The sequence below is a fragment of the Vulpes lagopus genome, chromosome 11, assembly GCF_018345385.1.
Source record: "Vulpes lagopus strain Blue_001 chromosome 11, ASM1834538v1, whole genome shotgun sequence".
NCBI classification, from domain to species: domain Eukaryota; kingdom Metazoa; phylum Chordata; class Mammalia; order Carnivora; family Canidae; genus Vulpes; species Vulpes lagopus.
In genome coordinates, this window is record NC_054834.1 from 41111186 (window position 1) to 41127071 (window position 15886).

Consider the following 15886-nt stretch of genomic DNA (forward strand, 5'->3'; position numbering starts at 1 on the left):
CACAAAAAGTAATCATATGTCTGCAGAGTGTGTGCATATAAATGTGTATATATACATACATACATACATACATACATACATAATTGACCCTAGAACAAGGGGATAGTTAGAGGCATTGACCCCCTGCACAGCTGAGAATCTGTGCATAACTTTTGGCTTCTCCAGAACTTAGCCTACTCTTGGCTGGAAGCCTTATGGATAACATAAACAGGTGATTAACAAATATTTTGTATACATATAATATATAGTATTCTTATAATAAAATAAGCTAGAAAAAAGAAAATGTTATTAAGAAAATCGTAAGAGAAAATACATTTATAATACTTCACTGTAATTATTGAAAAAATCTGCATACACTTAAACTGAAATAGTATATTCACATTTTCCTATTTATTGAAATAATAAATCATATTTTTTGTGTTGCCTTTGTTTACTAGAATATTTAGAGAAATAGAAGAAAGAGAGATTAAGAATATATGGGTAGGGGACCTGAATAGGCATTTTTCCAAAGAGGACATACACATGGCCAAGAGAAAATGAAAAGAATCTCAGCATCACTAATCATTGGAGAAATGCAGATCAAAATCACAATGAGCTATCACCTCATACCACTCAGAATGGATAGTATCACAAAGGAAAAAAAAATAGTAAGTTTTGGCAAAGATATGGGCACCACCAAAGTGGTGCAGACACTGGAAAACAGTATGCAGTTTCCTCAAAAAATTAAAAATAGAACTACCATATGACCCAGTAATTCCACTTCTGGGTATTTACACAAAGAAAATAAAAACACTAATTCAAAAAGACATATACACCTCTATGTTTATTGCAAGATTATTTACAATAGTCAAGATATGGAAGCAACTGAAGTGTCCATCAAGAGATGAATGGATAAAGATGTGGCATACATATAAAATGGAATATTACTCAGCCATAAAAATGAAATCTTACCATTTGTGACAACATGGATAGAGCTAGAGGGCATTATGCTAATTAAAATAAGTCTGACAGAATAAAAGCAAATACCATATAATTTCACTTAAATGTGGAATCTAAAAATCAAAGCAAACAAGCAAACAAAGACATATTCTGTATGGTGACAGCTGGTAACTACATTTACTGTAGTGAGCATTTCATAATGAGATTTGTAGAAATCACTATTTCCACACATGAAATATAATATTGTATGTCAACTACACTCCAATAAAAAGTATATATATGAACATCCTTCGTGTAATTCTTTTCAACTACATTTATTGAACATCTACATATTATTATATGTCATTTCAGTCTGAGAGGCAGATTTCTTGGTTAAATATTACTAATTAATTGATGGTAAGGCACTTCTTTCAACTGAATGAACTTTATGGATAATTCTTACATCCTAAGGCAGATTATGGAATTGTGATTCTAATTGAAAATAATGGGAAAAATAAGCAATTTATAGAAAAAGTAATCTCCCAAAATTTTAAATGTGCTACCTCTATAAAAGAATAGCCTACTTACAGATATTAATCAAATAAAACCTATTACAAACAATGAGTACTCAGCACAAATTTTAGCTTTAACTTTTGCAAAGTACAATTTGAAGGTGAGGATCTAATCTTCTACTATGATTCACATTACATGCTTATTAAAGTAAAAGAGATAATATCATAATATTAATCTTTTCACTAACATTTTAAAAGTTGGATTTTCCAATATTATAATTAAATAGCAATTACCTTAATTACTTTATATTAAGGCAGAAAAAGGCATAATAAATGTTATTTAGGACCTTTTCATACTTACAATGAGAAATATAATGCAAGTGATTTTTTAAAGTAACAGTCCATTGTAAGTAGGCATAAAAAAGCCTAGAAAAAAGATTATTCGGGTTTCTTTCCCTCAATTTTTAAACCTTGTACTTTTGAAATTATGCTTGATTTAAAAAAAATACATATTAACAATACAAAAGCTCCCAAACAGTGATACCAAAAGAAAACAATACTGATAATTTTGGTGATTTCATTGGAAGATGACCACAGAGATAATGACCACTGAAGTCTTCAGTAAGGTGGAATGAGAGAGGGCAAAATAATAAATTCTTTGTTTGAATGCCAAAAAATCATCATTGTTATTTCCTGTTCTGTAAATAATTGTGTAAACTGGCAGTCCTGTTCATTTGCTCATTTTAATAGCAACAAACATGAATGCACTACTAGACTAAAAATTATTACTTAAAAATTACAGAAATTATGACAAAGCATGCCTTTTATTTATAATCGCTAGATTATATACAATCTCCACTAGGAACTGGCTTTTCTGAACACCAATTATAATTCCTAAGCCTTCAAGTTAATATTTCTATCTTATTTCTTACTAAAATTTTCCCAATGACTGCTAAAGGAGAGATAAAGTACAAATTCATATGTATAGTTGATTGTGAATTATAATTAAATAATAAAATTTTAAATTTATTATATGATTTAATCTCAAAATTAGAGATGTAACTAAATAGAGTTGTTGATAAATATCAAAAGCAAATAAATTTAGGTTATTTATGTATAAAATCACTATCTAGAACACTCTCCCTAATTTATCACTGCACTGTAAAGTGTGCTACCACATTAGTGCAAAGATTTGTAGAAAGTCAAACAACTAGGAAAAATAGCTTCCTTCCATTACAGTTTCAGTAGAACATATGAGAAATAGAAAAGAATTTGAGTGGTATGTGGGGGGGAATTATTACAAAATTTCTATTGAAGTATGCATAAACAGAGTAATATGAGAGATTCTCAGACACACTCTTTAAAAAGTATCTATAAATGACTTTGCAAAAGACGGAATAATACACATAGCAGAATTAACCATAACTGATTTTTTAATTTAATGCTTAACTATTTGTTCTGATAATTTTCCCATTTCACTTTTAGATTAGAAGCATAAAACTTTATAATTCAAAGGATCTTTAGAGATCTAGTGCACCCTTAACTATACTAAAAAAGGATACTGAAGTCTGAGAAATTAATTTATAATTCTGAGGTAGCACCGTTGGTTAGTAACAAAGATAGAAAACAATTCATATCTCCCTACTTACAGTCAAGAGGGGATCTTTTCAATGGCATGAGCATTGATTTTGAAACCAAGCAGTCCCAAATGTAAAGCTGACGTCTTTGATGGGTGTACAACTGGCTTGATCCAGGAATATAAACATAAATAAAAATATAAAAATAGAATAATATAGATATAATAATAATAGTAATAATAATAATATAGAAATAAATCAGAAAGATGAAAAAGTCCTGCATTGAAGGCATTTACAGTTCAAGGAGTCAACACGTGATTTTAGTGCAGTACTATAAGTACAATGAAAGAGACATTTAGGAATACTATGAGTAAACTGAAGGACAACAGTTTTGTTTTTATTTGTTAAGCTGTAAAATGGGAATCATTATATGAGGGTTATTTGGAGGATTAAATGAAGTCATATATGAAAGTACAATCACATAATGAAAACAAAATATTTATTTCCACCTCTTCTTTTCCTTATTCTATTAAACACTGCTGACTTATTTTATAGTTCTTCATGATATAAAGTTTTTTTATAATACTTCAAAGAAGTGTAAAGACTCAAAAACTCAAAGAGTTTTCCCCTTTTAAACTTTATTTTTAACTTTTATCTAAATAATCCTAGTAAATTCTCATAATTTCATCGTTAATTATTTGGAAGTCATTTTTCAAGTATGTCTCACTTAATATTTTAATGGCATTAAGTAACTTGTCTGATCATAGAATCAGACATACTTAATAAAGAAAAATGAAAGAAAAAATCTATAGAACTTTCCAACCAGAAGTAAAGCAAACACTTTGATAAATTTACTTGTAGTCTCTATACTCCACAGGTTTCTATTTTAAAAAAGTAAAATTACAGAGAAATCATTTGAGCTCTACTTTCTATTTTGGAGTTTTGCAGCTGAGTTTTTTGTTTATTTAACTTTGTATATGAAAAAAGTATGAAAGAATTTCTCACAATATTAAATATATTTTAAAATAAAATCATCTTTATTGTCATTAATTCTCTGAATTTTAAATTTTATGACCAAATAGTTAAAAGAATTTCTCTAAATGTATATTCAAAATAACTAGTCTTAAGGCTATGTGGTAAGACTTAAAAAAACTCTAAAATGTAGGGAGATACATTGTGTTGAAAATTTTTGTGTGGATAAAATAAATAAAATTTCATAAATATCCCATATATGTGTTTAAGAAGTATATCACATGTTTAGCATTATATGTTCAGTATGTACAATTCTATATTGCACTCTATACAATTGCACTAGATTCAATACTCAAGTTATCTGCTTTTTCCCACTCTTATACTGACTTTTTTTGGTGTGGTAATCTATTTCATCTATGAAGAATAAATATAGTAGATTAAAATTTCATGTGACAGCTATTTTTTTTAACTTCCTTTAGAAGGTCTAGTGTAATATATTATTTATTAGGTAGTATTATAAGAGAATTAATTGATCATCTGTTTGGCTTTTATGTTAGGGTTAATTTTGTTTTAGGCAACTGCTGTAAGTGGCATATTCAAAAAATCTAAATACAGTCTTAATGTTTAGACCTTGAAATATATACATCCATTACACTAACCATATGTTTAGTTTTTCTGCAATCACCTTGCCTTAAGTTATATTTATCATTGTCTTTTTTTACTTTTTATATGTAGCAGTAAGTTTTAAGATATGTATGATGCTTTTTGTGTCTACCACTTGCTACCCTTAAGGTTTGTAATGACATTGAAACCTATTCTTTCCAGTTTCTATTTTCAGAATTGAAATAAATATAAAGTTTTATTCTTCACTTAAAAAGTTTTTTTTAAGATTTTGCTCTGTCTTTAACATGGCCTTTCTTCTAGGTATTTATTTCTATTAATTGAGCTTATAGACTTACATGGTTTAATCATGATATCTCATGTTAAATATTACATCCTCCAATAATTATATTTTAATATTTCCATGCAATCTCATGACCATCCTCTCAATTCTTACATTTACTGTGAGTAATGGTCTTTAATGTGGCTTTATGCTTATTGCTGCATTTGATTTACTTGCATTATTATGCTACCTTACCCAATACCCGTTTCTTTTCAGATTATTTTTTCCTAACCATCTCTTCTGTTTTGTAGATTTCAAAGTTTCTTACAACCTACAGAGAAGATAAAGTGTACATGTATGCAATACTTGCATATGTGTGTACTGGGGGGGGAATCATAAAGAGGTCATCTCTTCCACTGAATTCTTATGGTAATTTTTTTATTACTTTTGTTCTGCAGGGTTTTTTTATTTGTTCATTTCTTCATTCTGTGAGCATAGTCTCCCTACAATGTGGCAGGCACTCTGTCATGCACTGCAAACCCAAAGGTGCTATTACTGTCTTATTTCATTTATCTGACATAAAATGGAGAGCTCTATCAATACACAGATTTTGTTAAAAGACAACATGTAAATCACTTTTTCCCACTCAGTCTTAGATTACTGGAGAGTGCACTGGTGTATAGCTGTCTTCGTCCAATGCAGGAGTTCCCCTGACATTAATTTCTCTGATAGGGTGAACAAGAAAAGTCCATGAGAGACTCTATTAACTACATTCAGACTTTTTTTTTTCTCTTTTTATTTCTAATTTACTTCTGAGAGTCCTTGTCATTGATACATAATCTGAATGTCAGTAAGCATCTCTTTTCCTCATAAAGTTACCAGCTAGAGGAAAAAAAAATTACAACCAGTTAAATTCTAATTTAAATAACCAGCAAATGGATTTTTTAGTGTAAGTATGTCCCACATAATATATGGGTCGTATTTAACTTGCACATCTCTATCTACCATATTATTTTGGGGAACTACCATTTCCAAACATGGTAAGAAAAGAGAAATCATGTAAGTATTAAATCACTAAATTCTACATCTGAAACTAATATTACACTGAATGATAACTAACTGAAATTTAAACAACAGTTTAAAAAAAGAGATAAAAAAGCAGGACCCATCTATTTGCTGTCTACAAGAGACTCATCTTAGACAGAAGGACACCTACAGCCTGAAAATAAAAGGTAGGAGAACCATTTACCATTCAAATGGTCCTCAAGAGAAAGCAGGGGTAGCCATGCTTATATCAGATAAACTAAAATTTACCCTGAAGACTGTAGTGAGAGATGAAAAGGAACACTATATCATACTTAAAGGATCTATCCAACAAGAGGACTTAACAATCATCAATATATATGCCCCGAATGTGGGAGCTGCCAAATATATCAATCAATTAATAACCAAAGTGAAGAAATACTCAGATAATAATACACTTATACTTGGTGACTTCAATCTAGCGCTTTCTATACTCGATAGGTCTTCTAAACACATCTCCAAAGAAACGAGAGCTTTAAATGATACACTGGACCAGATGGATTTCACAGATATCTACAGAACTTTACATCCAAACGCAACTGAATACACATTCTTCTCAAGTGCACATGGAACTTTCTCCAGAATAGACCACATACTGGGTCACAAATCAGGTCTTAACCAATACCAAAAGATTGGGATCGTCCCTTGCATATTCTCAGACCATAATGCCTTGAAATTAGAACTAAATCACAACAAGTTTGGAAGGTCTTCAAACACATGGAGGTTTAAGGACCATCTTGTTAAAAGATGAAAGGGTCAACCAGGAAATTAAGGAAGAATTAAAAAGATTCATGGAAACTAATGAGAATGAAGATACAACCATTCAAAATCTTTGGGATGCAGCAAAAGCAGTCCTGAGGGGGAAATACATCACAATACAAGCATCCATCCAAAAACTGGAAAGAACTCAAATACAAAAGCTAACCTTACACCTAAAGGAGCTAGAGAAAAAACAGCAAATAGAACCTACACCCAGCAGAAGAAGAGAGTTAATAAAGATTCGAGCAGAACTCAACGAAATCGAGACCAGAAGAACTGTGAAACAGATCAACAAAACCAGGAGTTGGTTCTTTGAAAGAATTATTAAAGAGCCTTATTAAAAAGAAGAGAGAGAAGACTCAAATTAATAAAATCATGAATGAGAAAGGAGAGATCACTACCAACACCAAGGAAATACAAACGATTTTAAAAACATATTATGAACAGCTATACGCCAATAAATCAGGCAATCTAGAAGAAATGGACGCATTCCTGGAAAGCCACAAACTACCACAACTGGAGCAGGAAGAAATAGAAAACCTGAACAGGCCAATAACCAGGGAGGAAATTGAAGCAGTCGTCAAAAATCTCCCAAGACACAAAAGTCCAGGGCCAGATGGCTTCCCAGGGGAATTCTATCAAACGTTTAAAGAAGAAACCATACCTATTCTCCTAAAGCTCTTTGGAAAGATAGAAAGAGATGGAGTACTTCCAAATTCATTCTATGAGGCCGGCATCACCTTAATTCCAAAACCAGAAAAAAGAGAGATCAATTATTTATACTCTGCTTACATCACAAAGCAGGGTCTTTGCAACAGAGAGAGGGCTGCACAGTTTCTACTATGTGCCAACTCTGGATTTCTCAGCAGGTAGCTGATAATGATGTAGGACCTAACTAGATTTAAGGTTAAGTATGACATTTGTCAAAACTATTTGGCTTGCTCTATCTTAAGCATTTAAATGTGTTTGCTAATCACTGATTCTCCTAACTACTGAAATGCCTTTCATTGGCAGAAAATTGTGTATCAACTTTATAGTTTTTCTTGCATTGATAGGAGTTTTCATCTTCCTCCCAACCTCATCTCCTTCCATGAATTCCTCATAATCTAGTGGGAAATTTGAAGTGATTGTGTCAGGAATTGCTATTTGAAAGACATTTTTAGCCAGAATTCTCTTAGTCTTTATTTTTAAAATGTATGCATTCTTAAATAAAGCAGCTTTTTATAATAAATGTTATCTTTACCATTTTATATGATTTATGATGTCATTAATAAATACCTGTCTAATTTATATTCCTGATGAAGAATACTTTCATCAATTACATGTGGTACATGGAAAGGTTCACCAAATGTAGAGGCTTAAAACAAGTTGTTTTTGTTTTGTTTTGTTTGTTTTGATGATTCTGTAAATGAATGAGCAATAAATGTCTGAGCCCAGCAAAATGGTTCTATTCCTATGACTAGGTTACACATGTATTTTCAGGTTTCTGGTAGAAATATTCAGCTTGAGCTGAATATTTTTAAATGGCCTTATTACTTGTCCAGTGATTGTTTCTATCTGATACCTATCAGATCCAGAGAACATCAACTGGTTCGGTTGTTCTCTGCTCCATGTGGCCTTGGGTCCTCTATTGGTCTAGAGGAAAATTCATCACAGAGTAGTTTCAGATAAGATTCAGGGCAAGCCCAGGACACAAGCACTTCATAAGATTTTGCCTGCATCGTATTTGCTGATGTCACATCAACTGATGCAACATGGGTAGACAAGCCCAAAGTTAGTGAGGGAGATAATACACAAGGTGGTTGAGACGGGAAGGCTAGATACATTAGGAACCTTACATGCAATAATATTACACAATTTTTTATTAGGTCTCTGGCAACAGTATAAATGTTAGATAGAAGGATATATTTATTGAGCAAAACTGTTTAATACATGCAAACATAGAAACAAGAGTGGTATAATGATTTCGGGTTTTGACTATCAAAAAGATTTAGCCCATTATCTATGAGGACTTATTTTTGTTTCTGTTTTTTAATTCTAGTAAAATGGTCATTGACTTTGAATCAGAAATACAAGTTTTTAATATTTGTTGATGTAGATATATTATTTAAAATCTCTGAATGTTATCATTTTGAAATTGCTATAATAATGCCATCAATGAGGGGTGCCTGGGTGGCTTAGTCCATTAAGCATCTGCTTTTGGCTCAGGTCATGATCTCAAAGTGCTGGATTGAGCCCTGAGTCAGGACCTAGAATAGAGTCCTAAGTCCCCAAATCAGGATCCCTGCTCAGTGGGGAGTCCACCTCTCTGTCTTCCCATCCCTTCAAGTTGTGCACTCATTTGCTCTCTCTCTTTCTCAAATGAATAAATAAAATCTTTAAAAAAATAATGCCATTCACTGAAAGGCTATAGAAAAAAATAACATATAAAAATATGGAAGGTCTTTGTAAACAATAAACAATAAAAAATTTTACTTTACATGAATGAATACATATAAAGATATGAAACTATAATGGAGCATCTATTGTTCTTATAACTAAACATTTCTATAAAATTTATTGGAGTTTAATAAACTTTAATAATAAATACTGAATTTGAGAACAATTCAAAGGAAAGAGTTAATTTACTTAATTTGAGGATTTCAATTTTTCAATTCAAGGTTAACACAATATTTACTTACATTTAAATTTTTTTTATATTTTGAAATATAAAATAATAACAATCTAAAACCAGTATTTGGAAACTAAAGAACACCAGTATAATGATCACCCACTTTAAGAAATTCAGTATTGTCATTACTTTAGAAATCCCTCATGTTCTACACTAAAAATCCTATCCTTCTTACCTCACCATGGAGATAATTGTTATCTTGATTTTTGTTATAGTCTTTTCCTTGCTTTTCTTTAGGTTTATCAATCACTTTTGCATATGTATTTCTAAATAATATAATTTAGTTCAGTGAATTTCTTATAGTAGGGTCATATCATGTGCAAATTTTCCTGTGTTGTTTCTTTCACTTAACATTTTGATTTGGAGATTCATCCATGCTGCTACTGGTGGCTTTGTTCCTGTTACTGTATATATGTTAACATACTTAAATTGATCAGTATTTTTTTAAGTTTAATGGCTGGTATTCTAAGAAATTCTTATATATCCCAATATCATGAAAATATTTTCCTCTGTTATCTCCTAGAAACAACATTTTTGCTTCTCTTATGTAGATCTTTATTCCAATATAAAGTATATTTATATATATGGTATGAGGAAGTGATCTGATTTCTGCTTTCCTCACATGCTACCCAAATTGCACACCAGTTATTAATAAACTCACCCTTTCCCATACACTATTTCATATACCCCTGTCATATATGAAAAGTCCATACATTTGTTTATCTTTCGAGACTATCTTGTCCTTTGCAAACCATTTTAAATATATTTTTTCAGAGAACATAACCATGAAGACCAATAAGGCACAGCATTTATTTCAATTGTGTCTTATTCTCACTTAAATTTGGTTTTGAAAAATTACTTCGAGGAAGTAACTAAGTTGTAGTAATATGAGTAATATGACATTTTTATTTTATCTTGGAAGATTATAAGAAAAGCATCATCATTTTTCCTATGAATCACTTGCACATGTGCTTAAACAAAGAACAGTAGAAGTTTGGCAAAGAAAAAAAGGCTTTTATTTTGTATCACCATATTTGAAGATCTACATATGTAAAATGTTTCTTTTATGGAAATAAAAATCACCTCATCCGACTATAGAACTTATAGCTGTGATTTAAGATAACCCTGTTTGAGTTACTAAAAGTGAGTCCTTTATCCAGAGCTCTTATAATTTATTAAATGAATGAGAACCTCCAGGCCTGGAAGAAACTATGCATTTGCTGGTGGCCATATTGCCTAAGGGTTATTTCTAGAACATAATAACCAATGACATGGCTCCAAGTTATTACAGAACTAGGTGTGCTGCTATTCTAGGTTTTCTACTGGACAAACTTTCCCCAAGCATAGCTTATTTTCTAGAAGTTAGAGTACTTAAAAGGCCTATGCTTAGGTTCTATTATCAATCTTCAGCTAAGAGGGAAGATGGCTAAAAACCCAACTTTTAGGGTTAACAAATAACAAGTTAAGTGTTAGCAAAGTCATTCTAGATCCTTCAATTCAATAATCTACTCACAAAATAATCATTTCTTAAGTCATAGTGTTGTTTCAGAACAAAAATCTAAAAATTCTTTATAATTATAACATTCTAATTTAAAAATACAAATATAAGGGCAGCCCTGGTGGCCCAGTGGTTTAGCACCCCCTTCAGCCCAGGGTGTGATCCTGGAGACCCAGGATCCAATCCCACATGGGCTCCCTGCATGGAGCCTGTTTCTCCCTCTGCCTGTGTATCTGTCTCTGCCTCTCTCTCTCTCTCTTTCTCTCTCTGTGGGTGTCTCTCATGAATAAATAAATAAAATATTAAAAAATACAAATATAAGCCCTGTTAATTGCCTAAAATGCACTTTGTCATGAAAATAATGGCACTGTCTCCCTCAAAGCCTTGACTATGATCCTAGTAAAAATGTTCAATGGGTTATGATCTTACTATTGTATATTTGAGGTGAAAAGAAAAATATGTTGCAGGAGGAGATAAAATGAAGACAACTGAAAGAGATCTGACCTAATTATTTCAACAGGCTTAATATGTTTTACATTTAGAACTAGTGCCTTTCAGAAACTATATCAATGCAACGCCCCTCGTGAAGGAGCTTATGACAGGAATAATAAACACTAGTAGAATTTGGCTGATCACTTTTTGAATTTATGTGGTCTTTCAAAATGATTAATCTAGTGCTTAATATGGAAAAATATTGATTTTCCAGCTATAGAATACTTAAATACAAATTCTATCTTTCAGGGCAAACATTGATAAAAGATAAACTCTCTAATAATTATTGTTTAAGACAAGTATTTTTTAAAGTAAAACAACAACAATCAAAAGCTATTCTTATCCTTGGATTTGAGATTCTCTAATAGCTCACAAACAAAGTTAACTTCACCAGAAAAAATACTGATCCATTATATTGGATGCATAGGTAAGCAGAATTCTTTGAAATTTAGGTAAATACTAGTTGAATAGATGAAATATCTTACCGGTCTGACACAAAGAAATCCTCATAAATATAGTGGTTATTGTATAGCAACCATCAATGAATATAGCACCATTAAGTAAAGTTTCAAAGGTAACATTAGTTAAAGCCTGCTCTGGACATGGGCGAAAGGATGCCATGTTCCACTGTTTATAAACAGACAAATCCCATACGTGTTTATCCAAACCACAAAGGCAAAGAGATAGGAAGGATGAGAAATATAGGGCTAATGAAGATCTTTAAGAATATAGTGCCATACAGACTAAAGGGAATATATGAGCTAGGCAACATCCCAAGGCATTATTTTTCATTACCTTTCACTATGGTGATCCAAATAATGTCTCTTTGATTCAATTTAGAACCTCTAAAGACATGTCAAGCCATGTTTTCAACTCACAGCTCACTGACCAATAAGCTGAACCAAATAATCACACACCATACAACACCTCATAACTCCCAATAGAGATGCCAATAGATCCTGGAGACATGCTCTGAATTAGTTTGTTTGACAGACTGAAAAAAACCTTTTGCAGAATGCTGAAACTAATTAGACATTCTTACAATCTTAAATTCAAGTAGCTCCACATAATTTGTAAAGGAAATCTGGCAAAACCAACAAACACATGTAAAAAGGAATAAAGCTAGAATCATCTTATATTGACTGTTTCCTTCTGCATCTCAGAAAGAAAATCTTTAATATTTGTCATGTCATTTTTAAAAAATTAAGGTAAGTCTTTCTATAGACTTGTGACTGTGCTCTGGCTTCTTAGACTAAGGGAGTTCTTATTAAACACACGCATACACACGCACACATAGAGCAGTAGATTTCATGGAACTTGTTCAGTACCTTCAGTCTGTTCTGTAAATATGCATTGCTGATAGGACTTACAAATTTCTCACAATGCTGTATAAAAGACTACATACAGACCAGAAGCACAGTGCCCTCTGCTGCACATACAACATAAAATAAAATACTTATGTAACAGTATCTACATAGATACAGACACAAAAATACAATGCTAAGTTTTGTTTCTACATAAATGCTAAACCAACTGCTGAGAATTGTGAATTCCTATCATGCAGAAACAAACCAGACTGATAACTTTACATAAAACATTCTTTATGGCAAGGATCAATACAATCTAATCCAGTCAGGCAACCATTTGTACACTCCTCTCTTTAATGGATTTGCTGGGCTGGGGAGAAGGAGGCAGTCTGTTGGATTTAATATATGACTCCTTTTGTGTAACTTATTTATATTCAAATATATAAGAACAGTAAAAGTTAAAGGCCATATATCTCAATCCCCTCCTTTTTCTTGGCCTTTGCTATCATGTCACATTTATCTGCTACTTCTTTTTAACCCGTTGCCATTTTCTCCAGCTTCTGAACGTACAATTACCTCTAAGGGGAAAAAGAATGAGGTGACTCAACTTCTCAGTGACTAGTACAAGATACCATTTCCATTTAAGCTAAAAAAAAAAAAAAGATAACACAGCATGATATAAGGTAGAAAAGAATCTCAAGAAAATTCATTTAAAAATTTAGCTATTTAAAATTATACACTCAGCCTCACAGTTAATTGGAATTTACTTTAAGAAATGTGACACTCCTACAATTTGAGGGTGATGCACAACTGGTCACCATTACTACTTTTTGGGTTTGTTTTGTTTTTAATAGTTTGCTACATCTATAAGAAATACTCTTAAATAGCAAGAAAACAATACTACTGTGAATGGTAAATAATAACCCTTCTGGTAATAACCCTTTCCCATCTGAAGCTTTCCCTTAGAGAAACTTATTTACACACAACCTTCAAGGAAGATATCTATAATTGCTTTCCCTTTGCTTCATACCTGTATATCTTGTATCTTGTGCTAAATCCCTGCCGGCTTCTGTCCACAAAATCTGTGTATTCCTGTGAACGATGGAAGGGTCCCTTATCAGAGAGGAGCCAGTCGAAGGGGCTTGTGGCATGCTGATCCGAAACAGCAGCAACCGCTAAAACCCAGCATTGAAGACTCAGGGCTATCCACTCCCATAGAGCCATCAGAGAGAACAATTCAGCACCAGCTCTGCTCCGCCATATCATGCTTCCACTGGGGATTTAGAGCCTTCATTCTCTTAGCTTTCCCTCAACACCTAGACAAAATACACAGGCAATTAGTTAGCCCCTAGAAGATTCTGTTCTAGCAATTAAGGTGCTGAGGTGGCAAATTCCTTTCTTTTTAAATCTAGTATCATTGTGTTAAATTAGATGATAGCAAAATTGAATAATCAGTAAAACAAAATAATTTCATTTTTTGAAAGCTCTATGTTCCTTTTTTATTCATTGGAAAATAGGTCACTGAGTCATAACAGACTTTGTCATAACAGTGTCGTACAACCACAATTGGTTTTGACGAATACTTCTTCTTTTTTGCTTAGATGTTTACAACATTGGACACTTTCAAAATAAATATTGTATATGTTTATTTATTTCATAAATTGTGTAATACATTGTAATATAAGTGTATTTTATTGTTTACTTGAATTGTCCTAGAAAAAAATGCTTTAAAATGAATCAAAGATATTCAGGTAGTCATTTCCATAATATGAGACCAAAATGGAATAAAATTAAGGGCTTAATAATACATAAATAAATTATTGTGTTTATGTATGTGTGTCTATCTATCTACCTACCATCTATCTCTATATATAGATAGATGGATGGATGGATGTGTGGGGTGATGAGTGGGAGGGAAGGTCTATGTGTTTTCTCAGATATTTTTTTCCATTATTCATCTATTAGGGACAAACTTCCCAGATTTTTAAAGCAGAATAATAATAAACTATTTCTAGGACCTTTAAAAAACTTTAATGTGCATCCATGTCATATTCATCAGATAAATAGGCATACCTACAAAATTCAAATACACACAAAAACTAAGACAATGCAGATTATACATAAGCTATGAAACCACATACATTAATTTCATAAGCATTCAGAAATAAAGTACCAAGAAATGAAATCCCAATGTGGTATAATATAAACGATTTTACACAGAGCAGATGATGCAGTATCTATATACTACACAAAATATTCTACAAATATTTGAATTCAATTTTACTTTCCATCTTCACCAATCTTTTAGATTATCATTATTTATATCACATAGAACTATATAGTATATAAACTCTGACTAATGAAAAAGTGTGATTGTGAGAGTTTTTAGTCAGTAAAATCTCTTTAGAAAGGAATCAAAATGCACAGTATTAAGTAAAATATTTTAATTATAATAGTTGCCATATTTGGTGTTTGGATAGGGCAATTGACATTTTTAATTTGCATTCTAGTTATAATCCTATAATGCATAATTTAATCTTAAACTATTTATATAGGAAAGGCATACAGCAATACTTTTACAACTATAAAATATCTCAACCAATGATACAATATGACTGACCTAGGTCATCAGATCCAGTCATACACACTACACAATTAGAAGAACTAATGCCCACATACTATATGAGTTGCCCCAATCATGAAAGTTGCTCTATTGTGATGATTAAACAATGGCCTCTTTTGTAAACAACATAGGAAGTCTTACAAGTCAAGACACTTTAAAAATTCATAAAGTATAACATCATATAATAGATTTTGGAATATCAGTTGGGAGTTTCCAGGCCTCCATCAATTACTTGTATAAATATGGCATTGTCAGATGATTCAATTCAGAATTTCTAATGCTGATAAAGAAAATATATACTTTTATATTTTGTTTCTTGTGTGGGAACTATACCACTTATCTTAAAATTATTATATTTCACTTATATTCATAAACAGTTATTACTATATTTAATTGTATGGTATAGTCCACTTGTGACTAATAAATATTTACATTTGTTAAACACATTTTTTCTGTTGATCAAATATATTCAAACCAGAAACATTTAATCATTATTGCAAAAAAGTTATATTTTCTTATGTAGGCACTTAGAACAGTGACTAGAATGTTGGAAGAACATTAGGAATGCTTCAAAGTATATTCCATGCTGAT

The 15886-nt window shown here is 31.6% G+C and overlaps 1 protein-coding gene across 4 annotated transcripts in view; it reads right to left on the bottom strand.

Annotated features, from left to right (window-relative positions):
• Nucleotides 1–15886, bottom strand: part of BRINP3 (BMP/retinoic acid inducible neural specific 3) — a 384981-nt gene that overhangs the window by 346461 nt on the left and 22634 nt on the right. For all 4 annotated transcript variants that reach the window (XM_041773285.1, XM_041773288.1, XM_041773287.1 and 1 more), the window contains exon 2: nt 13703–13988. In XM_041773285.1, the coding sequence (XP_041629219.1) occupies nt 13703–13938 (236 nt within the window). In that variant the 5' untranslated portion in view covers nt 13939–13988. The remainder of the gene's footprint in view (nt 1–13702; nt 13989–15886) is intronic.